This window comes from Macrobrachium nipponense, chromosome 39 (genome assembly GCF_015104395.2).
Source record: "Macrobrachium nipponense isolate FS-2020 chromosome 39, ASM1510439v2, whole genome shotgun sequence".
Taxonomy (NCBI): Eukaryota; Metazoa; Arthropoda; class Malacostraca; order Decapoda; family Palaemonidae; genus Macrobrachium; species Macrobrachium nipponense.
This window is the reverse complement of record NC_061099.1, coordinates 23,400,819-23,427,036: the sequence shown is the minus strand read 5'-3', so window position 1 is coordinate 23,427,036 and position 26,218 is coordinate 23,400,819. Positions and strand designations below refer to the sequence as shown.

General features: G+C 36.6%; 1 protein-coding gene across 2 annotated transcripts in view; it reads right to left on the bottom strand.

The window, feature by feature from the left end:
• Positions 1-26,218, bottom strand: part of LOC135210215 (fibrillin-1-like) — a 179,911-nt gene that overhangs the window by 78,747 nt on the left and 74,946 nt on the right. For both annotated transcript variants that reach the window (XM_064243051.1, XM_064243052.1), the window contains 8 exons: positions 25,061-25,204; positions 15,184-15,297; positions 14,927-15,049; positions 14,599-14,718; positions 5,786-5,902; positions 5,542-5,667; positions 5,312-5,425; positions 4,839-4,961 (listed from right to left, as the gene is read on the bottom strand). In XM_064243051.1, the coding sequence (XP_064099121.1) occupies positions 4,839-4,961; positions 5,312-5,425; positions 5,542-5,667; positions 5,786-5,902; positions 14,599-14,718; positions 14,927-15,049; positions 15,184-15,297; positions 25,061-25,204 (981 nt within the window). The remainder of the gene's footprint in view (positions 1-4,838; positions 4,962-5,311; positions 5,426-5,541; positions 5,668-5,785; positions 5,903-14,598; positions 14,719-14,926; positions 15,050-15,183; positions 15,298-25,060; positions 25,205-26,218) is intronic.

Sequence of the window (26,218 nt, the reverse complement as noted above, 5' to 3'; positions counted from 1 at the left end):
GGACTAGAAACTTGAAAAATTTAGTTAAGATACCCCTAAAGTTGTTTTCTGTGATGAAACTAATCTTAGAAAACGTAGAAAACGACACTGACCAATTTTGAGAGATACTAATAAAATTTGCGATTTCCATATTTATTGGCGGGGCTTTCGCTTTAGTTGTTGCTCTTTTTTTTGTTATTACGTGCTTATTTACAGTTCTATTTTGATAATACTTTATGTGCATGTTCCAGGTGGATATACCAACATTCTGTAAGACTGAATTTCTATTCAAGACTGTAGTTTTCTCACCGACCACCAATGTCCCTTGTACAAGGGACACTGGGTTTCACATTTTTTTTCATAAACTCATTTATTTTCCCTGTAGGATGATAAAACTCACAGAGAATATGCTTTATTATAGTGCTAATAATACCTGATAATTTTTTCATTATTAGCCTGTCTTAATTAGTGTATTTTTGGCAAATATTTTTACGATCGGCACCCCTCCAAACTGGAGTCACTACCGAGAGATTCAGTTCGGCAGCGAACGCAATGTTTACATTCTGCTCACCCACCCAGTAAAGAAGGGGTTAATACTTTCAATCTCCAGGAGCACTTCCAGTCTCTGCAAAGGAAAGTGATGAGTGTCGTAAGAGCAGTAAACAAACTAAATGTATTCACCTAATGCAAATGTTTGGCCTAAAAGAATGTCTAAACTTTCAGAAATTACTTTAAGGTAACTATGTTTACCGGAGGCTTGTTACTAATAGCCTATGGCTAGTAAAGAAAATCCCAAATGAATAAATAAAAACTTTCTGCCATTTCCTTCTCAAATACATACCCAAGGTATAGTTTTGGATCCAGGAATTCTTCAATGTTGGTGCATAGTGTAATTTTTCTCCCTGGAATGACAATTTTTGAAGTCACTGAATTAATTAAATGCACAAGATCATTCATTAACTTTGTTGGTTCACTGACCTCAGCTTCAAATTTCTTATTCACTGTTCTAATTGCAATTAACCCTCTTACGCCGATTGGACGTATTAAACGTCGAGTCAAAATGTCTCCCGTATGCCGATTGGACGTATCATACGTCGGCTCAAAAAAGTTTTTTTAAAAATTCGCGGAAAAATACTTATAGGCCTACCAGCCGAAAACTTTTGTATCACGCGCCTTGGGGGATGCTGGGAGTTCACGGATCAAGGCGTTGTTTTGTTTACAATCGCTACGCAGGCGCGCAAGCGCGAATTTCTTTCTTATCGCACTAAAAAGTATCAGGGACACATCTCGGAAATTATTTCGTCACTGACATAATTATTGCACCATTTTAAATTATCCTTTACATGAAGTATTATATATGAAAATGTGCGCAATTTCATGCACAATACAACTAAAAAATACTCATGATTGTAGCTTTTATCAATTTTGAAATATTTTCATATAAATAACGATAAGTGCAAAAATTTCAACCTTCGGTCAACTTTGACTCTACAGAAATGGTCGAGAAACGCAATTGTAAGCTAAAATTCTTATATTATAGTAATATTCAATCATTTGCCTTCATTTTGCAACAAATTGGAACGTCTCTAGCACAATATTTCGATTATGGTGAATTTATGAAAAAAACTTTTTCCTTACGTTCGTGCAATAACTCTTCCGATAAAATTTTTTCGTGCGATTGTCCTAATGTTTGCACCCTTTTAAATTTGCCGTTACATAAAGTTTTTATAATATGGAAATGTGCGCAATTTCATGCACAATACAACAAAAGACAACCCATGGTTGTAGCTTTTATCAGTTTTGAAATATTTTCATATAAATAACGTTAAGTGCAAAAAATTTCAACTTTCGGTCAGCTTTGACTCTACCGAAATGGTCGAAAACGCAATTGTAAGCTAAAACTCTTATATTCTTTAGTAATATTCAATCATTTACCTTCATTTTGCAACGACTTGGAAGTCTCTAGCACAATATTTTTGATTTATGGTGAATTTATGAAAAAAAAAAAAATTACGTTCGCGCGGTAAACTCTTCCGAAAAAATCAGAATTTTTTTGTGCGATTGTCGAAATGTTTGCACCATTTAAAATTAGCAGTTTCATAAAGTTTTATATATGAAAATGTGCGCAATTTCATTTAGAATACAACTAAAAATGATTGAAGGTTGTAGCTTTTCTCTTTTTTCGAAATATTTGCATATAAATCACGATAAATAGAAAAAAAACCACGTTCGGTCAAATTTGACTCTACCGAAATAGTTGAAAAACGCAATTGTAAGCTAAAACTCTTACGGCCTAGTAATATTCCGTCATGTTTCTTCATTTTGAAACAAATTTGAAGTCTCTAAAACAATATTGTGATTTATGGTGAATTTTTGAAAAAATATATTTACCTTCACTCCGCGCGCCGATTCGCGGGCCGCAAGTCTCCGAAATACGTACATGGCATTATCCTAATATTTGCTCCTTTTCATATTTTAGCCTTTTTTATAGAAGTTTCATATATCAAAATGTGCGCAAATTCATGAAGAATACAATAAAAAATAATTGTAAGAAATTGTAGCTTTTTCCATCTTCGAAATATGTGCATATGAAAAAATATATATATTAAAATTTCGACTTCGGTCAAATTTAACTCGTCCGAAATGGTCGAAATCTGCAATTCTAATCTAAAACTCTTACAGTATCGTAATATTCAATCGTTTGTCTTAATTTTGAAACAAATTGGAAGTCTCTAGAACATTATTTAGAATTACGGTGATTTTTGAATATTTTAATTTTTTTGCGTCCGCGCGTTACGAATTCGTACATCATTTTGTGATAATATTTTTCCGGTGTTAATTTTATTGTTTTACAATGTATTATATATCAAAATGATCGCAATTTAGTGTACAATACAACGCAAAAAAAAAGTAACTGGTTAGCTTGACCGTTTTCTGCACAGACGTGATTTGAATACAATTATGTATGAATTTTTTTTTTTTTCGCTACCATATATCGCATTATTTACATATGATAATGATATTATTTTTCATTTCTGATGGTTGCATTCTAAACTTCAGGCAATGACAAAAAAGGAGCCAAAAATGAACTCTTAATCTTCAAAAGTACGCGCGCTGTAATTTTTTTGAAAAAATTATTTTTTCCACCTTCGCGCTCACTCCAACCAGGCCCGGCATACGGGAGACGTTTTGATTTTTAGGGCTCCGGCTTAAGAGGGTTAAGCTTATGTAAATCTAATCCATAATGCCTTAAAGATTTCTTTCAAGCCTCAAATATTGCCTCATCATTACACCTCATAAGTTCAACCAAGTCTAAAAAACAATATTTTTGGTTTGCTTCCAGAATAACATCTGACAACAATGCCTGATAGCTTTGTAACAGATTGAATACGACTTCAAAAGTCATGTTAGGTTATACCTCTGGTTATACTATGGCTGGATGATGCTTGTGTCCTTGTGTATTCGTGTTTATTTTAAGATACATAAAATCTTTAACATAAAATACATTTTGTTACTCTTCATCTTTAAATTGAATCTTCAATTTTTAGGATATGATAAATTTTGCAATTTGAGATTCATATTCTCCAAAATTTTCATCTTCACTGTTAGTGGAAGCGAAGTGACTTTTCATTGGCCTAGACAATTGTCAAGAAGCACTTAGGTCCTCTGTCGGCACTTGGATCAGTACTAGACGACAGGTTATGCACATTCATATGGACACCTTTCCAATGGTGGTCTTCAGAGTCCTGGGACTAACAGGCTCGGCTGAGGGAGCAACTACCCGTGGGCAAACCTCACCGACCTCCTCAGACCTACAGTGTGCCTCCCCCAAGGTTTGTGGGAGTTTGACAGTGACTGCTGTCCAGGAGAATTGGTGGGACAAGCAGCCACCCCCTCCACTGCACTTGCACCAACACTAAAATCAGTCAACTTATCCATAATGGCTTTCACTGACAACCCAATTTGGGCTATGGAACTGGCATGAAGACCAAACTTGCGGTCTATCCTGGCTTCGAGGCTGTCAATGGTATCGGGATTGGCAGGAAGGGATACAGTAGACAGAGTAGGAGTACTAGCGATAGGGAAGCAAGCAGTCACAGGCATAGTAGGAACAGGTTGAAAAGCAATATCTGATTTTGGAGTGGAAACCTGAATAGCTAATGCCCCGGCCTCGGCTCTAACAGCCGCTTTCCTCTTTCTTTCTGTAGTTTTTCAAGATGAGCTTCTAAAACTAATCATTTCCCTGATCCCAGTCATTGCATTCATCACATTTGAAGTCAAATGAGCAAATCTCCCCTTTACAATGGCCACAAGTTATGAGAGTCGAGTCATACTTGAAGGAAGAAAGTCTAGTCTTGCAGCCTTTGCTGTGGTATCTATCACTAAAAAGCTTGAATCTGACATACTGAATTAATCCAGTCTACATATACTCCCAAAAAAGACTAATAATGATTAGTGAGACACCAAAAGGATGAATACTTTACCAAAGGCGAAAGAGACAACCATCTGATGAAATTTTAATCAGAGCTGTCAACAACTGTGTGTGTGTGTGTGTGTAGTTGATCACTGGCAAAAAATGAATGACGCTTCCAGCATTGTTGTACCTTTACTTACCCGGATGTAGGCCGGGACCGATAATTACCTACAACAAAAATTGTAGAATTTTGAATTGCTGATAAAGTACAAAACTTATAGCTATGTAGTTACTTGATAAGTTACTTAAACTATAAAATATCCATTTCACTAAAGATAAATTATTGTTAGTGCAACAAATTGAGATCTCACTCCCTTGAAATGATCCTCAACATATTGAAATTGCTATCTGTAACAGAATTGACACAGTGCTGCCCAATACAGACCATAACATTTTCGGCCATTTCCTGTGAATCCCGGCTTGCAGGTACAAGTGAAACTACCATGTGTGTTGACACACTGGGCATTAACATCACACACATGCGAGAATATGTCACACTCATTGATATCTGAAATGTCAATGTGGTTAGCTGGTTTTATTCTGAAAAAATGTCCGTGAGAAATTGACTTTGCCAACATATATTTATAAAACATCATTCAACTTTGCAGAGTCTAACTTAAGAGTTTCTGAAATTTTTTGTAAATATTTAATTCAGTTTATAAACAAAGTACTAACTTCTTGTTAACTCCCTACACAATTTTGGTTGCTAGGTAAGACAAACTTTGTTAACGCTTATAATGAAGAGATCTTAAAAGAAGAAAGATGGATATTTACCTATATGTACACTAAACTTTAATCCAGAATTCAAACCTGACACTACTAGACAACAGAATAAAAAGCTGTAATACTTCATCTTACCATAACAAATTTTTCCACTCCCAAAGAAACCTGCAAGACATGTGCACCTGTAGCTTCCATCCGTGTTTCGACAATCAGCGTTGATGTCACACTGGTCAATGCACTCGTTACGATCTATAAACAAAATAAAAAATAACTAAAAAGTTCTTTAATCTTAGAGGCTGCTTGGTATTGGACCATCATGACTGCAACCTCAGAATCTTCAAAAACCTTCTCTGAGTAACACCCACCTGTGCAGCTATTAATTCCATCACCAGTGTACCCTTCCTTACATCTGCAACTGTAACTTCCAGGAGAATTTATGCACTCAGCATACCTATGACAATTATTTAGGAGTGTCAAGCATTCATCTATGTCTGTGGGAAAAAATTAAGAGTACCTTGAGACATCACTTGAACTTTAATTAATCAAATAAAATTCTAACTACAATACTTTTAACAAAATAGTTAAAGATAAGAATCTTGAGAGAGATACCTGTACATGTTTCTCCCTTCTTAGTATACCCAGTCTGACACAAGCATAAGAAGCTTCCAAGTGTGTTCTGGCAATATGTAAAAGGTCCACAATCCACTACCTCACATTCATTTATATCTGAAATAGCAAAAGTATTGAAAGTAATTAGATTTGAGACTTTTTAATATTAAAACTTCATCTCACACATTTTTTCGTATCCCGAGCTCAAATCAAGGCAGCTTCCTAAGAAATAAAACTTTTTGGCACTGAGAAATGCTAGGAGGGCTATTAATGCAACAATACATATTGTAGATCTGTTGCTTAAACTATCAAAATGAAGTTTTCATAATAAAACTAATTTTGTAATACTTACCTGAACACCTGAATTAGCCCTGGTCACTGACCAGCCCAAAGTATATCCCACACATATTTACCCACTAAGTGGGTAATTTTAACTGTCAGTGTTACCAACGCTGCAGGTAAAATCTAGTCAAATGAGTTACCTGTGTTACCGTTGTCAACGCTGCTGCAAATACCGGCCACCAGAGGTCTGTTTCCTCAATTGAATCATTCACTATCAAACTAAAGTAGGGAGGAGGGTGGGAATCATTCAGGTGTTCAGGTATTACAATATTAGTTTTATTATCAAAACTTTATATTGCAATACACTCCCTGAACACCTGAATTAGCCCAATTAATATTTACACGGAGGTGGGATCGATCTAATTCAGCCCGACCTGTCCACGGAACATACGCAGGTAACTCAAACAACCTACCATGTATAAATGCATGTATCCTCACCTAGTTATCTAACTCGGAGGAGAGGATGTTTGCAAAGAAAGTACTTCAACATCAGTGTTGAGTCTAAGGTACCGTCTGAGTCAGAAGTACCTCCCATGTGGTAAGCTATACTTCTTATTCATGGAGGTAAAAACAAATCTCCTCACCTGGTTGTCCAGTTCAGTAGGTGTGGATGCTTGCAGAGTTAGTACCATACCATCAAGTGTCGAGTCCAAGGTACTGCTTGAGTCTATACCTCTCATGTATGGAGGGCAAATGGTGAACCTCCCATGTGGCTATCTAGCCTCTCATGTATGGAGAAGTTGAGTGTGCAGGACCTTCAGTTCTCTACTGCTCACTGATGTAGACGACTTGTGCTGAAGAAGTTGTAGTTATTTCAACATGACCATCGGGATCTGCCTAACCTCAAGGGCCTAAAGGAACAATACGCTCAGTCTAAGCTTGACCAACAGAAACACACAGAGTTCATTTAGACTATCACTGCTTCCCTAAAATTCTAACACCCTAACTCTACCAAGCCAACTATAAAACTGTGTTACCGCAACTACTGGACCCCGCGAGTAACCTTTCTCTGAAGAAACTGAAATTCCCTAAGCTAGAGAGTTGTTAAAAAACCACACCGAGTCTCAAATACATAACCACCTACATGATCGCTGACACCGAAACATTCCTCCCGAAGCTGAAGGGTAGCCATCCTCAATACTTTGCGCCCTTGGACGCAGCCCCAACAAGACTGCTCCGAAAGCGATGAGGAACCAACCAACGCTTAACTAAGAACCCTTTCTTATGAATATCTGAATAGCACTGAGGCAGATGATTTAACAAGTCCCTCCTCTCCTTGACAAGAACATAGTACAACCATCCGAAATGTTAGTCTGGTATGCAAACCCCCTCGAAACCAAAGTGAAGAGGTTGTCAAACACTCCAGGATCTGAGAAACACCCATCAACTCTCACCACATCCACACAGAGTGGGACAAGGCCTCCCACTGGCTGTGAAAGGTGTCTTCCGAATCAATGAAGGAACCCAATAAAGAAAAACCTCAACTGACTCGTAAACCGGAACTCTGACTCCGGCAGAAGAGTTACCCGCTACCTTATACAGAAAGTGATGCCAGCCTAGAGTAGTCTTCCCCAGAAACTGCCCGACTCGCCAAAACCAGATCAGCCAACTTGATGTTTGAGAGACTACTGGTTTAGTTGAATACAATGTATCACACATTACTTGAATTAAATGCGAGATTCTTCCGGAGCCTGACTGCGGAAAGAGAGAATGGACAAAGTCCACCATCCATTTATACGCTCTTCCTTCGCCGGAGAAACAAAAATCCATAACTAGCAACCGATTCTCTCTTCAAAGGTATCGATCCTCTGTCAGACCTGTCTGGCCAGACCGGAACAGGAAAAGGAGAAAGGCTGAACCCCACAAGAGCAGCACCCAAGAAACCGGAACTTACTACACCTGGCGCTCGATATCAAACTACATACAAGATCCCATCATATCTGAGAACAACCAATTCAATTGCGCAACAATATACCAATAAGCTTCTGATCAAGTTATACTCGACTGCGCAATCCCCCCAGACATGATGACGTAAACCCTGTCCGACCACTGTCCACCCCCTCACAAGAGCCAACCGTCACCAGTTTTGCAAATCCTGTAAGAGCTAGTCTCGCTCAACTGCACATACCCTCACTACCCAGTGACGATAACACTACACCTGAGCCGAATACCTTGGCAATGAACGCCCACCTCTACGAGTCAACCCCACACTGTTGCGCCAAATGTGTACCAACCAAGACGATGACATAACCTTGAACCAGTCTCAGTCAACTGTGAAACTCCACACTCGCCAGTGACTATGACACGACACCTGGCGAAGGTCGCAAGACGCAATCCAACTAAAGCCTGTTACCAATACTAAACCTGGACTGGAGTCCGGAGCTGAAACTAATAATCCACACTGAATCCCTTTGAAGGTGGAACAGAAAAACCAGCAGGAAAAAATTGAGAAATAAGCAAATAAGCAAGAGAGAGAGAGAGAGAGAGAGAGAGAGAGAGAGAGAGGAGAGAGAGAGAGAGAGAGAGAGAGAGAGAGAGAGAGAGAGAGAGAGAGAGAGAGAAATCACTACAAGTAACCACCGGAGCACCTAGCGCCGACATTGTGCAGGTGGAGAACCAACTGTGCGATACATAGGTATAGTAATTCAATGACAGGTTACGAACTGTGGAACCAATGGGAGCCGCACAAGGGAATACCCAGCTACCCTAAGAAGGGGGCTGAGGGCACAAAAAGTGCTAACTAAGGTGCAGACGAAGTGTCAACGGCCGTAGCCCCCCAGCAATTACTGCGGTAAGCATGTTACATCTCACACACCCCTGGTATAAAAATGGGAACCGAAGAAGGAAGATTACTAACTCCACTATGAAGGCAGTGGCTGATGACACAACCGGTACCGATACAGTCAACAATGGCGCAGACGAATCTCCAACTTCTGTATCCCCCGCAAGAACTACGGAGGACACATTACGTCTCAAAACAAGTAAAGGATGAAAATACGGAGTTGCGGAAGACTCCGCAACCGCCTTTGAAGCATCTACACCAGCAGCCTGAGAACTACAGGACCCGCGGAAGGTGCTAAGATGGCAGCCCCTCCAGAATTACTTCCATTAACCCCGAAAAAAAAAAAAAGAGAGAAGAGAGAGAGAGAGAGAGAGAGAGAGAGAGAGAGAGAGAGAGAGAGAGAGAGAGAGAGAGAGAGAGAGAGAGGCCACATTACAATCGTCTAACATCTCCACCTCCATAACTTTGCACCCCTTCTAAGTTAAGAAAAAGTATTATCTTAATGATATATACTCTTATAACTGCGTACAGCTAAGAACAACCGAACGAGAACTACTTTGTTGCTAATACGATTGAATCCGATAGCAACATCTGTTTATTGTATTCGTCTGCGTGCGACAGGAATTACTTACTGTATTCATGCTATAAATGTAGCTGAAGCTGAAAGGCAATATTACGTGCATCGGCAACATGGATAAAACTCCCAAGTTTTTGTATGAATTCAAATGCAGCCGTGGTAAAAGAAAACTACTAGCATTAATGAGCTCAATTACTGTTGTTTTCACACCGACGAAAGATTAATAACCAAAGTCTCGTAATACCTATGAAAAAGAGTGAAAACGAACTGAATTGCTAAATTTTATGCAATCTAAACGGAGGGAAAAACTAGCTTCCAATGAAACGTATGTCAAATTTTTTACTTAAATTACATCGTAAGATGAACAATATGACTTCGTTCCAAATAAGTTAAGTATCCAGATATTCATTTATGCTAACAAGGAACAAAAACATTAGCCAAGACCAAGTGATATGGTTGAATCTGGAGCGAAGGAAATTGACTAGTTGGCATCATTGCCTGCCTAGGGCACACCCCCCTTACAATTGCGCTGCGTATTGACGAGCTTGTGTAATTGTAATTTAATTTAAAAGTTATTAGATATTTTAAGGTAATTTAAATGTAACTCTTTACCCTAATATTAATTTCAGTTGTCACTGTAATTGATACAACTGGTAATTATATTTGTCACTGTAATTGACATAAGCATAATGTAATTACTGACAGCAATTTGTCTGATAAACGGATGAAGACGTCATACAAACTAATTCCGTCACTGGAGGGAATTTCTTGGAAAGCAATGAAATGTACACATTTCTTATGATTTTTTATTATAAGGCACAAGATACCATTATTGGCTATGTTAAATGTCAACATAGTTGAAAACGCCTTCCCTCAAGACGACATACATGGCATAAGTGGGGAAGAGCTGCTACGTCAGTCATGATAGCCAACCCGGACAAGAATGAGTTAAATACAGTGACGCAGACTCGTATTCACCATCAGCTGATTTCAGAACAAGAAACCGACTGCTGAGTATTTATACTTCGCTAATATGATACATATAATACACTTATAATGGTGAAGTCGGACAATCTGATCTTTATTCTTGTTCAATTACATTTCATTCCCGTTTCGTGATCAATTTACACCTGTACTGAATTATCCGAAGTCAGAATGCCTTGAACCTACAGCATTAGCCAATATTAAAAATTACTATACCAATATGTAGTAAAGTGAATACTTTAGGCTAGGCTACTGTATATGCATAGGATATATCATTGTGAACACTAAGCTAGCAGTAGTTAATTGTTATTCAATTCTCTACATACTGAATTATCGTAAGTCAGTATGCATTGAACAGAGAATTAGTTGTTATTAACAATTACCATACCGTATATGTAGTCAAATTGAAAACCTGATCAAGTTTACCACCATCGCAAGACGAATGAAATTTATCCTCTGAAGGAAAAGAACCTTTAAGACGAAGGAGCTGTATTCAACACTTCAGAACCCGACATACCCAAAACCACCCCTGAATGACCAACCATGGACCTAGAAAGTTTCTGATGCAAGGAACTCGAAGCAGGAAAACCAAAGAGGCTCTAAAAACAAACTGTCCCTCTCTATAAACTACTATAATAAAAACCGACCCGAAGAAGCCTGCACTTCTTCCTGAACACTATGTAGCCTATATCCCTAATCGTCTGTATCTGACATAAATTTTCATCATCCTCAGAACTTACACATTGAGGGAAGGGGAAGTCTGCTGCCAACGCTGCCTGCTCCGCGCCGGGGGGCTGGCATACCCACTCGGAGGCTTGCGGTTCTCCATGACCCCCAGCACCCATTAGGGCTGGTTCTGGAACAGGCAGGGAGGCTGAAAAAGAATTATTAGAATCAACTGTAATAATTACTACCACTATCTCTATTTTTAGTTAAATTATTCGTCAGGCTAGAAATAGGCTAAACATACTAGATGATAACCTGTCTACTAATTTCTTGGATAACTAACTCTTAATGCTTTCGTGTCTCGTGATCAAGACAAACATCTCTGACTGGTATTACACCGAGCCTTCCTACACGAAATAAAGAGAATGTCGATCGTATGTGAGGGTACTCATACTACGCTTGCAGGGCATGCAGAACTGATGAGCACCAACATGTCCAGAAGTAGAAGGCTCGATCATCGAACTGTAGATGAAGCAAAAGCAGAGGCATCTACAGACGGCGAAGAAGTTTATTTTCTAACTTATCCATAGCGAGTACAAAGTACCTATCCAAAGTCAAATCGGGAGAAAAATGTTCATAACAGTCCAGTCAAATTGGGAGAAAAACATAACAGTCCAAAATCGTAATCTGATATCCAAAATGCGAAAACTCTTTAACCCTTAAATGCCGAATGGACGTATTAAACGTCGAGTCAAAATCTCCCCCGATTTCCGAATGGACGTACCATGCGTCGGCTCAAAAAAGTTTTTTTTAAAAATTCGCGGAAATATACTTATAGGCCTACCAGCCGAAAACTTTTGAATCACGCGCCTTGGGGGATGCTGGGAGTTCACGGATCAAGGCGTTGTTTTGTTTACAATCGTTGCGCAGGCGCGCAAGCGCGAATTTCTTTCTTATCACACTAAAAAGTATCAGTGACAAATCTCTGAAATTATTTCGTCACTTTGACATAATTTTTGCACCGTTTTAAATTATCCGTTACATGAAGTACTATATATGAAAATGTGTGCAATTTCATTTAGAATACAACAAAAAAATACTCATGATTGTAACTTTTACCAGTTTTGAAATATTTCCATATAAATAACGATGTGCCAAAATTTCAACCTTCGGTCAACTTTGACTCTACCGAAATGGTCGAAAAACGCAATTGTAAGCTAAAACGCTTATATTGTAGTAATATTCAACTATTTACCTTAATTTTGCAACAAATTGGAAGTCTCTAGCACAATATTTCGATTTATGGTGAATTTATGAAAAAAACTTTTTCCTTACATCCGTGCGGTAACTCTTCCGAAAAAAATCATACATGCGATTGTGGTAATGTTTGCACCATTTTAAAATTAGCCGTTACATAAAGTTTTATATATGGAAATGTGCGCAATTTCATGCACAATACAACTTAAACAACCCATGGTTGTAGCTTTTATCAGTTTTGAAATATTTTCATATAAAAAAAGATAAGTGACAAATTTTCAACCTTCGGTCAATTTTGACTCTACCGAAATGGTCGAAAAACGCAATTGTAAGCTAAAACTCTTATATTTTAGTAATATTCAATCATTTACCTTCATTTTGTAACAAATTGGAAGTCTCTAGCACAATATTTCGATTTATGGTGAATTTATGAAAAAAATAACATTTTCCTTACGTCCGCGCCGTAACTCTCCCGAAAAAATCATACGTGCGATTGTGGTAATGTTTGCACCATTTTAAATTAGCCATTACATAAAGTTTTATATATAAAAATTTACGCAATTTCATGTAGAATACAACGAAAAATAATTGAAGGTTGTAGCTTTTCTCATTTTCGAAATATTTGCATATAAATCATGATAAATAGAAAAAAAACCACGTTTGGTCAACTTTGACTACCGAAATGGCCGAAAAACGCAATTGTAAGCTAAAACACTTATATTTTAGTAATATTCAATCAGTTACCTTCATTTTGCAACAAATTGGAAGTCTCTAGCACAATATTTCGATTTATGCTGAATTTATGAAAAAAACTTTCCTTCCCTACGCTCGCGGATTCTCCGCCATAAAACTCAGAATTGCGTATATCGAATTCTCGAAAAATTTGCTCCGTTTCATATTAGGCATTTCATAGAGTTTTATATATGAAAATGTGCGCAATTTCATTTAAAATAAAAGGAAAAATATTTGAAGGTTGTAGCTTTTCTCATTTTCGAAATATTTGCATATAAATCGCAATAAATAGAAAAAAAACCACGTTCGGTCAACTTTGACTCTAACCGAAATGGCCGGAAAAAACGCAATTGTAAGGCTAAAACTCTGTTACAGTATCGTAATATTCAATCATTTGTATTCATTTTGAAACAAATTGGAAGTCTCTAAAACAATATTTAGATTTATGGTGAATTTAAAAAAAAAAAAAAAAAAATTTTTACGTCTGCGAGTTACGAATTCGTACATCATTTTGTGATAATATTTTTCCGGTGTTGCTTTTATTGTTTTACAATGTATTATATATCAAAATGATTGCAATTTAGTGTAAAATACAACGAAAAAAAAAGAAACTCGTTAGCTTTTACCGTTTTTTGCACAGCGTGATTTTAATACAATTATGTATGAATTTTTTTTTCGCTACCATATATCGCATTATTACCATATGATAATGATATTATTTTTAATTTCTGATGATTGCATACTAAATTTCAGGCAATGACAAAAAAAGGAGCCAAAAATGAACTCTTAATCTTCAAAACTAAGCGCTGTGATTTTTTGAAAAAATTATTTTTTCCGTTTCCGCGCTCGCTCAAAACCGGCTCCGGAATTCGGGGGAGTTTTTGATTTTTACCGCTTCGGCGTTTAAGGGTTAAATGGGGTCGGGCTAGATGACCAAAAGTTCGCCTGATGTGGGACTAATCCACACAGCATAGCAAACAAGAAACAATTGAGGAAACAGGCCTCTGGTGGCCGGAATTTGCAGCAGCGTTGCCAACAGTAACACAGGTAACTTGTTTGACTAGATTTTACTTGCAGCGTTGGTTACACGGACAGTTAAAATTACCCACTTAGTGGGTAAATATGTGGGGGATATAGTTCGGGCTGGTCAGTGACCTGGGCTAATTCAGGTGCTCAGGGAGTGTATTGCAATACCAATTTTAGTAATTCCAGTGATTTGAAAAAATTAAAGAAAAATTTGTTCTACACAAATAACATTTATGATGATGAATTACCACATATCTGTTACTAATATATCAATGCTTGATTAATGCAATGGCTCACTCAGTTTGTAACATTCATGACAACTTAAGGTGATTTAATATTGTATAAATACTGGATAAAAGAAGGAACCTCCATGACATAAGTAAACAATTCTACAACATTCTTAGATCCAATTTCAAAATGCATAGGGTAGTCAAGTACTGTACTTGCCTTTACAAACTGACCCATCCTCAGTGTAGCCTTCCTTACAAGTGCATCTGAAACTTCCCAAAGTATTTGTGCACACACCATTCGGCCCACATGGGGACTGATTAGTACACTCGTCAATATCTTGAAAAGAAAATATCTTAATTACACCATTATTTGGTTATAGAAAATGTAAAATTTTGATAAGTAAATAAACTCTTACTTCTTAATACTGTCCAATAAGAAATTAAACTGTACTATTGCTGATTGACAATCATATTTACTTTAACGTGATGTTAAAGATATTGGGTCATTTCAATCTTTAAAAAATCCTCAGACAATTAATATTTACCTTTGCAACTTCTGCCATCTCCAACATAGCCACGTTTACAAGAACATGTATAGCTCCCTAAAGTGTTGGTACAAAATGCATTCAAACCACAAGCACCAGGATATTCCTTACACTCATTTATATCTGAAAGTAAGAAGGATCATTACTCAAAAATGGCCAATAATTCTAGTTGCAGTATAGGACTTTGTTCAACTGCATATATATGTATATGGTTGGTATAAGTGCATTCACATGTATACACACACAAACACATTTACCTTGGCAATAAGTTCCATTGCCACTGTAACCTAGTGAACAAATGCAACGGTAGCTTCCACCTTGAAGAACACAAGCAGCATTGCGACCACAATTTAACCTTGAGCACTCCGAAACTAAAAGGGAAAATATTTTCATTGTTGATAAACTATTTTTGTAAATTACATGGACTTTCCCATGGCATTCAAAAGCCAACCCCTGTGGCATAAGACACACTGGAAACTAACCTTAATAGACCTCAATAAGTCCATGAAAATTCTTTATGAAAAATCAAAACTAAAATGAAATCAGGATAATACTCTGGAAATGTTTAGTTTGTGCAACACTCAGTGACTTCAGTTCTTTCCTTACAAGTTATCTTTACTCAAAAGAATCCAAAATAGTAAACACATAAAATATTCAATAAATATGAAAACCTAAACTTACCCTAATTTGGTTCGCATATTACCAGGTTCACGAACAGATTTTTCAAGGATTCTTTTCTGTTCCTTTCATTCAATTAATAGAGAAATTGCGTTGTGTTTAAATATACGTCTTAAATTACCATATTTTGTGATCGTATCAACCCATTATTTGACCAGGAATAGATTTATACTTATTACTAACCTTTAAAACAATGTGTAATTTCCTATACCACGATCCAAAGAATAGCCTTATTCATTTACAAATGCCTGTCAGTAACAATATCTATCGTGCATGCATGCCCTTCAATATTATCACCTAAAACACTTATAAATTCTTAGACTTAGCTGTAATACATGATGATATTATTTCTCTGAAGTTGTGTTGATCCCTTTACCCCCCTCGCATGTTGAGCTACCGTAAGGCGACGTTGACCTTCACACTTTAACAACTAAACCGGTACTGCCGGACTCTTGACTCAAATCAGTCTGAGACGATTGACGATCCACGCATGCGCGACCCGCATTCACCAACGACAATACTTAACTACTTGTTAAAGATTACTTAGAGTTAAACCACCATTTAATGTATTTAACCCTTCAAAACACTTAATATAAAGAAATATTATACTAGCACTAACAATTCCACACAATATATATATAATTTTCTACGCATCTTGCACTGCATAATGTTTACAATATTTCCCTTACAAACTAAAGATAAATGATTGTTTACTGGTCTTTAAAAATACACGATCGTGATTCCATCTCGAGTCACGATACACTCCCAGCAAACAAAAGCAATATTTACAGTTATAATTGTCCTGCTTGAATGAGGGCTCTTCTGGCCTCAGTAGCCGCCTGTGCCGTTTTCCTGTTCGGTCGGGTGCTTTTGTTATCAGTTTTCTCAGATATGACAACATCAGTCTCTTGCCATAATTCTAAAGGATATAGCTTGACAACAGGTCTCATCACTTGACCTTGTGGGGTTTTTAAAGTAACCACGCGCAAGACATCATCCGGTCCCACATGTAATTTGACAATTTGACCGAGCTTCCAACGACTTCTCGGTCCTTCATCGTGTATCAACACATCATCTCCCATTTTGGGCCAAGATTCGTGTCTGATTCCCACCCGATGAGTTTCTCGGAGAGAAGTATACTCTCTCCCACCTTTTCCACAGGTCATCACATGTTTTTGTAATGTACAAAAATCGCTTTCCAACATCCTTATTTTCTCCATACAGAGGGTTCTTAGCTTCATCTTTCCAATCTATGACTTCCCTAGGGAAAGATCTCAATCTACGTCCTAAAATCAAATGATTGGGCGTCAGAATATCCAACTGATCTAATTCTCCCGGTGTATAACTTAAGGGTCTGTCATTAATAATTGCTTCAAGTTCAGTCGCAACACAGGAAAGTTCACCAAAACTGAGAAAGGCCTGACCTATTACCTTTTTCAGACATGTTTTCAGAAGACCAATCAATCTTTCCCATATAGCTCCAAAACCAAACAAGGTGCTCTGGCTGGTATGAACTTCCATTTACATTCTATAGCATTAAGGTGTTCTTGCACTAAGGAACTTTCTGCCATACTTTTCAAATAATCTGAAGCCGATACAAAGGTAGTAGCATTGTCACTTAGCATTAAAGAAGGAAAATCCCCGATGGCTACAAAACTTTCGGAACACCAATAAGAAACGAATCGCAGGACAGATCTTTTACTAATTTTGATATGAATTCCTCTAGTAACTGGACAAGTAAACAACACAATATAAGCTTTTTCAGGATTTTGATGTTTCTCCTTGGTTAACAACGCTCCTGTATAATCTACCCCTGTAACGCTAAAGGGTTGTTTTCTCTGCACCCGAAATTCTGGCAATGGTGGAGCAATATTCACACGGTAGGGTCTCCCCTGTGTTTCTTACAAATTATACAATGATGTATTACACTTTTGGCTAATTGGCGAAGCTGTGGGACCCAGTATTCCTGTCTCACACTTGCTACAGTTGCATTTACTCCCATGTGAGCTTGTAAACAGTGATGCTCCCTTACTATCAATTTTGTGAGAAAACAACCTTTTGGCAGTAAGATTGGGAATTTTATTTCTGCCGCCTGTGCGACATGTTCCAATCTTCCTCTGCATCTCATAATACCTTCTTCCAGGAAGAGATTCAATTGTACTAATAAGGTCAATTTTGAAACTTTATCCCCCTTTTCCAAAACTTTATATTCTTTCGGAAAGTATTCCTTTTGTAAGAGGATAATCATTTTATTTTTAGCTTGTTGAAGTTCTTCCAGTGTTAAACTTCCAGTTTTTCTACAGCCAGTTGATTTACAATTGTCAATAAATCGTATTATCCAAGCTATAGTTCTACAAAATTTATCCACTCTACTAAATCTTTCCCAGTTCAGCAGATGGATTTTTTCACTGTTCCCTACAAGATGGACCTGAATAACTTCATCCTGCGATTGTGTTTCTTTCAACCATGTCCTGTCAATAGGATAGGTGTGGTTTTCTGATTTTAACCAGGGAGGTCCCTCCCACCAAAAGGAGTTATTTCTTACTTCTTCTGTCCTTTTTCCTCTAGTAATCCAATCACTAGGGTTTTCTGAAGATGGAACGTAAGAAAAGACAATCCCTGTAGTTATAGAGTTAATTTCCACTACTCTATTTTTCACAAATACTGGCAAATTATTCTTTGTCACTAACCATCCCAGGGCAACTTTACTATCAGACCAAATTATTATTTTCTCAAATTTATTTTCTTCAAAAGTTTCAACTATAAATTTACACAATCTTGCACCTAACAACAAAGCCATTAATTCCAATTTAGGTACAGTCAACTCTTTAATGGGTGCTACTCTACCCTTTGCCATAATCAGAGACGAAGTTTTACCACTTGCTCGATAGGCCACACAACCATAAGCTGTTATGCTAGCATCACAGAAAATGTGGAGGTAATCCGCTTTCTCCAGATTAGTGCTTCTGGGGAAGGAAATACTGAGACCTTTCTCTAAGTCTTTGGACAACTCATTCCACTGTTCTAATAAAGGAACTGACAATAATTCATCCCATTTCAACTGTTGTTTCCACAAATCCTGTAAGAATACTCTAGCTCGTATCGTAATAGGGATAAGCACTCCTAAAGGATCATAAATTTGGGCAATTGCACTTAGAATTTCACGTTTTGTTTGACCGGTCTTAAGATGATTAGGTGTTATTGTTAATTTATCATTAGAGATGTTCCAATTTAGGCCTAAAACTTTATAGGTTTGTTTTTCTTTTGATCTTATACGATAAGCATCCGCGACAGTATTCAAAAGATCACTATTACTAGTCCATTCCCTTAAATACAAGTGCGCCTGAGCAAAGATTTTGTTTGCACCAAAAAATAAACTTATCAATTCATCTTCACTGTTGGAGGTAAATTGAAGGTTGTCCACATATAATCCCCTCTTCATCACATCCACTATCTTAGCACAGCTTTAATCTTCTCTAACAGCTGCCAGATGTGATTTAATAGTGGCATTCAAAAGAAACGGAGAACACGTAGCACCGAACAACACCACCCTAAACCTATATATGATTAATTCGCTATTTGGATCCATTGGGTCTTTTAACCATAAAAACCGTGTGTAATCGCGGTCTTCTTCTCTCAATTGCACCATAAGAAATGCTTTTTCTATATCACTAATACAAGCGTAGTTGTTAGTCCTGAACTGCAAAAAGACTCTGAGCAAATCTGTCGTAATATGTGGTCCAGTCCACAGACAGTCGTTAAGGCTCAATCCATTTTTGCCTTGTCTCCAAGAACAATCGAACACTATTCTAATTGGAGTGGTGACACTATCTTTCCGTACACCATGATGTGCTAGATAGTGACAATTTTCAACCGAATTGTTTTTATCTACCCTTTCAATGAACCCCCTATCCTCCTGATCCTTCAGGATTTTTTGATAGTGGTTCAGGTAGGCTTCATCTTTCTGAAATTTTGCACATTGTTGTTTAACCCGGCCCAACGCCATGCCAAAGTTGGATGGGAGCCTCGGCTTATTAGACTTCCATGGTAAGGGCACAACATATTGCTTCTCCATTTCAAGAATATACAAATGGTATTTTCAAAGTCTTCTAGAACCTTTCTGTCATGTTCTTTCAATTCATTGCAGTCAATACCTACTTTATCTAAATTCCACAAAATATCCAAATCATCTTTACATCAAATTAATGAGTAGCTTCAATTACTTCCTCTTTAGTTGCTAGCTTTAACACAGTTACTTGGGTTTCCTGTACTGGGGGAGCATTACAGGACCCTGTTACAACATATCCAAATATGGTAGGTAACAATATCAATTTTCCAACCTTTCTAAATCCGGGGTGTAAAATGTTATAGACATTATCAACACCTTCCAATATATCAATGGGTGCTTGCTTGTCCACAGGTAGATCAAAATCTTTGTCCGCTAGACCAATCTTGGTTTTACACAACGTTTTCAAATTTCGTTTAACATTGAATTTCTTAGCATACTCTGGTAATTCATCTACCACAATACAATCCATAATAATCAATCTACCCTTATAAGGAATAGAAACACTCACCGTTTCATATTCGTTCACAGGTTTGCTTGTCAAATAACCCCTTAAGGCAATTTTCTCCGTGCCTTTAGATCTATACTGTAGATCCTGAAGTGCTGACCTTTTAATAAAGGTTTGTTCTGCACATGTGTCTAACAACCCACGAAGACGTACCAAGTGTCTTCCTTTGCCCTTTAACACAATTGTGGCTGTTGGTAAAATAGACTTCAGTTTGGATTTTTTACCCTGATCACTTACGGAAAGTGTTCCAATTAGCACACCATTATTAGATTTATTTGCTGATTTAATTGTTGATTTACTTGCTGGTTTATTTGGTTCGCTGGTTTGTTGTTTATCACACAATACACGATGATGTTTTAATCTACATCCGTTTCCAAAACAAATTTTGGTTTTTTTCACAATCTACAACTAAAGTGCTTATTTGACGCACACACAAAACACAATCGTAAAAACCCAAGACGACTCAATTTCTTATCCCTACTGGCATAGGTTTTACACTGTGTCCACCAGTGTTCACCTTCACACAATGCACATTTTCTTGTTTGTTGAGAACTAAATTTATTAACAGTTCCTTTACTCTTAGGTCTAACCGACTGTGATTGATTCACTGTGAATGTAGATACTGTTGATAAAGTTCCAGGTTTATTTATATCTGTTGAGACGAAAGAGCCTAGATTGTGAATTTCTTCCTCTAGATATTTTTTAAATGTGTCAAACACCAGCCAATCATCTCCACATCTGCGTTTCACAGTTTCACTTACACTCTTAGGCAACTTACCATATAGCAAAATGGTGTAAAGCTCGTTCAACTCCAAGTTTTCACTCTCCAAAGATCTTATAGAGCATTCAAAATTTGCTCTGAATGTTTGTAATGATTCTGAATTAGCAGATGGAGGCTCAATTTCTAGTAATCTTCTTACCAGAACTCGTTTAATTTCATCCTTTTTCCCATAAGTGGCTTAGAGAAGAGATATAGCTTGTGAATAGTTCGCAGCCTCCAACTTAAATCCTGAAATCAATTTTAGAGCATCTCCTGTAAGTAAACTTTGCAGATATGAAAATTTCTGAATCGGCTCTAAGTCCACTCGCTGGTGTACCGACACATTGTACAATTCCCAGAAGGAATTCCACTCCAACACATCTCCATTGTAATGTGGGAGATCCAATTTTGGCAATCTAACATTAGTCTTCGGTGTGGTCGGAGGATTTCCAGGAGAACCGCTTCCTGACATCGCTGTGATGGCATTGATCAACTTATACCAATGTTCTCCAATTACTACTTCATATTCTGCTTGTTCTTCCACCTCATTCATTCGATCTTCTTCAGTGGTTAAAGCCAATATCTTTTCATTCAGGTCTTGCACAATCTTCATTTGTTTTATGAATAAATCCTTGATTGAAGACAATGTATTGACATTACCTGCGGCAATAGCAGAGTCTATCTTATTTATCCATTTGGTGATCACACCCTTGTAACCACCTCGTGACCTCACCAAAGCTTCTCTTTCCGTCATTTTTCCAATGATAATTATCAAACCAGCTAAAACCAATAAAAATTTCCAGACTTACACAAATTTCATCCAACAACTGTTTATACAAAATATACGATTTACAAATATTCAACAATTTCAGCAAATTTAAATTTAATATATATATAACCACCCCATTAAATGCAATTAATCAACACACTTCAAGAGAAATTCACTTCAGAACTTAGTCACAATAATTATTATTACAGCTTATAACTAATGCAATGCAAGATGCGTAGTCCCTCATCCCCACCCCACTTGGTCCACTTGTGTTATTACCATTCTCCTGAATCAGCATCACTGCTGACTCTTTCATATATTTTTTTTGCTAGTGTTTCAGAGGCTTCTTGAGTCAAATGAACTCCATCATTGCCTAGATCCTCTTCAGTAAGACCATTACCAATGATATAATAATTGGTTGACTTACGTAACCTTTGGTTCAACCTATTTCGACCTTTTCGATATTCATTATAGGTTACATATCTCAGGGTTTTGTGCGGGTTCTACAGTGAGGATATAGACTATCTTGACTCCATCCACATTGGAGATATCATTTGCTAGTTCTATGATATTATTTCGAATATCACTTGTTGATTCAGTATCTTCACTATCTAGATCATTACTTCCTATAAAAAGCACAACTGCCTCTGCTTCACTCCCCTTTACTTCTTCAGATGAGATATCATAACAAGTAGCACCACCTTTTGAGCGTGTTATAAAATGAAGGGTTTCCTCTTCTTCCTTTATTTCATCAAAGGCACTTTCCATTTTCCTTACCCGAGAATGTCCTAGGATCAGCACTATGTTTTTTTGTTTCTTCACTTTCATTATCTGATATGTCAGACATTCCTACGTCTGATGTTTCTATGTCCAACATTGTTAATAATTCACCAAACTGTTCACTAATGGAGAAAAATAGACCAAGCAAGGGTGTAGGAAGGAACTACCTTATAATTACTTAATGCATTATGTTCATTATTTTCAACAGCACAACTAGATTAAATTCCCATAGAATTTTCGTTTAAATAAACTTCAACTTAGCTGCTCGGTCATTAACAAGATGGCCGCCAGTGCAACTACGTTATTCTTAATTAATGCCGAGACTAGCTTAACCCAACAATGAATGCCCGATCATTGACAAAATGGTCGCCAGTGCGACAACAATATTATCAATGTCGACGCAAACTCACTAATACACAACTCGAAATTTCACTTTCAACTATTAACGAATTACCAAAATTCAACAACTTTCCAAAATTATTATTTCAATAAAAATCACAACTAATGAAAATCAATTTTCATACTTTAATGTTCTCAATTAGTGGCAACGATTAACACTGATCAATTCAAAATGTACAACGCATATATGATTCTCAATCACTTAAAAGTTAATTTTTTTCCACAAATTTCGACCTTTCGTCGTTGTAAATGGTTTAATAGCCGTTAAACATTTATGAATCTAAAGAGAACGAAATTACTAATTTAAAATTCACACTCGCGATTTCCTACTACGATCGATAAATACAATTAATCAAAATAGAGTGCAAGGACAAAAGGGAACGATAATATCTTACTCAACAATTTTCCTCATATGATTTACGGCAAAAAATAACGGCGTCAACGTTTTCTAAATTGCCAATACCAACCTAGTCATAACAACCCGACGCAACGAACACTTTCTCACGCAGCGCAATACTGGTAAAACACCTATTAGCCTATAAACACCAATATCAAAGTTAAAATATATGCGTTATCAATCAGTTACCAATTATCAATCATCACCCACAATAATAATCAATCCTGGTCACGGCACCATTTATATCTTTACTCAAAAGAATCCAAAATAGTAAACACAAAATATTCAATAAATATGAAAACCTAAACTTACCCTAATTTGGTTCGCATATTACCAGGTTCACGAACAGATTTTTCAAGGATTCTTTTCCGTTCCTTTCATTCAATAAATCGAGAAATTGCGTTGTGTTTAAATATACGTCTTAAATTACCATATTTTGTGATCGTATCAACCCATTATTTGACCAGGAATAGATTTATACTTATTACTAACCTTTAAAACATTGTGTAATTTCCTATACCACGATCCAAAGAATAGCCTTATTCATTTACAAATGCCTGTCAGTAACAATATCTATCGTGCATGCATGCCCTTCAATATTATCACCTAAAACACTTATAAATTCTTAGACTTAGCTGTAATACATGATGATATTATTTCTCTGAAGTTGTGTTGATCCCTTTACCCCCCTCGCATGTTGAGCTACCGTAAGGCGACGTTGACCTTCACACTTTAACAACTAAACCGGTACTGCCGGACTCTTGACTCAAATCAGTCTGAGCGATTGACGATTGACGATCCCCGCATGCGCGACCCGCATTCACCAACGACAATACTTAACTACTTGTTAAAGATTACTTAGAGTTAAACCACCATTTAATGTATTTAACCCTTCAAAACACTTAATATAAAGAAATATTATACTAGCACTAACAATTCTACACAATATATATATAATTTTCTATGCATCTTGCACTGCATAATGTTTACAATATTTCCCTTACAAACTAAAGATAAATGATTGTTTACTGGTCTTTATAAATACACTATCGTGATTCCATCTCGAGTCACGATACAAGTATCAAATGGAAGACAATAGTTAGCAGTTCATGAACAATAGAAGTTCATGACTAATTCTTTAACTTTATATGAACATACATCTTCACTGTAATATGCTTTCAAAATTATGTAAAGGGCATTTACTTGTGCATAAAGCTGTTAGCGACTGCATTCAATTACAAAAGTACAATCATGGTACAGACAAGTGTCCATTTGAACTGTAGTGAAAATTCAATCAAAGACAGGTTTTTTATAACTAATAAGCTAGGCTATGACAATTTTACACTCACTAGCAGTCTGAGTACATGTGTATATTTTCAGTTTTTCATTGGGATACTAGATTAAAATTAATTATCCAGAATCTCCTAAAATATGTCACATAAGTCAGGAGACATTCTAACAGCAAAGATTTTACTGTATTCTGCTTTAAATTCACACTTAAAAAAGAAACTGAATAAAAAGAACCTTGACAAACTGTGATAAAATTTTTAAATATCATAGATACAGTCATAATGAAACTCGCTATTTCTGAAACAGTTATGACTTGGTATGGCCAACTGATCGAAAGAATTAAGTAAACAAAAAACATCATTACAAATAGAATCTAACTGATTGAGTTATTAGTTTATTACATATGAGCCTTCAATTAACATGGTAATATCTCTAATTTTCCAAATCTGTACTTCTTCCATGTGCATACCAAAAGCAATATACTTACCATTACAGCTCCCACCAGTAACCATTTCCAAGCAGGGGTTCTGACACTTTGCACGATTGAAGATACAAAGATTGATGTAAGTTTTGCCATCACTACCACAAACTGGATCGTGGGTGCTGGGGCACTTGTAGTTGCAATTTCTATCTGCATAAAATATGCATCAATCATTATCTCATTATATTTAGCATTTCACATGAACAAATTTTCATCCACATACCGTATCTGACAACTTCAATTCCTACACCTTTGAATGTCAAAAACTGAACCTCCATGAAATGCCTTAGCAGGTACTTAGCCCTTTGAAAGGCACACAAATAATAACGGCAAAATCTATAATCATTGTAAATTAAAGGCGAGCTTCAATAGTACAAGGTAAAATCTGTCAAGTTCATTTAACCCTCTAACGCCGGAATGGTAAATAAAAAAATGACTCGTATGCCGTAGGGGTTTGAGAGTGAGCGCGGAAGCGGAAAAAATATTTTTTTCAAAAAATCACAGCGCTTAGTTTTCAAGATTAAGAGTTCATTTTTGGGTCATTTTTTTGTCATTGCTTGAAGTTTAGCATGCAACCATCAGAAATGAAAAAAATTATCATTATCATATATAAATAATGCGATATATGATAGCGCAAAAACGAAATTTCATATATAATTGTATTCAAATCGTGCTGTGCGCAAAACGGTTAGAGGTAACAAGTTACTTTTTTTCGTTGTAATGTGCACTAAATTGCGATCATTTTGGTATATAACACATTGTAAAACGATAAAAGCAACACAGAGAAAATATTATCACAAAATGATGCATGAATTCGTAGCGCGCGGACGTAAGAAAATTTTTTTTTAAATTCACCATAAATCGAAATATTGTTATAGAGACTTGCAATTTGTTTCAAAATGAAGGTAAATGATGAAATATTACGATACTGTAAGAGTTTTAGCTTACAAATGCAGTTTTCAACCATTTCGGACGAGTTAAAGTTGACCAAATGTCGAATTTTTGTTTAAAATTTTTTTTTATATGCAAATATAAAATAAATGAGAAATGCTACAACCTTCCAATATTTTTTGTTATATTGTGCATGTTTTTGCGCACATTTCCATATATAAAACTCTAAAAAAAAGCGTAATATGAAAAGGCACAAATATTAGGAGAATGTGA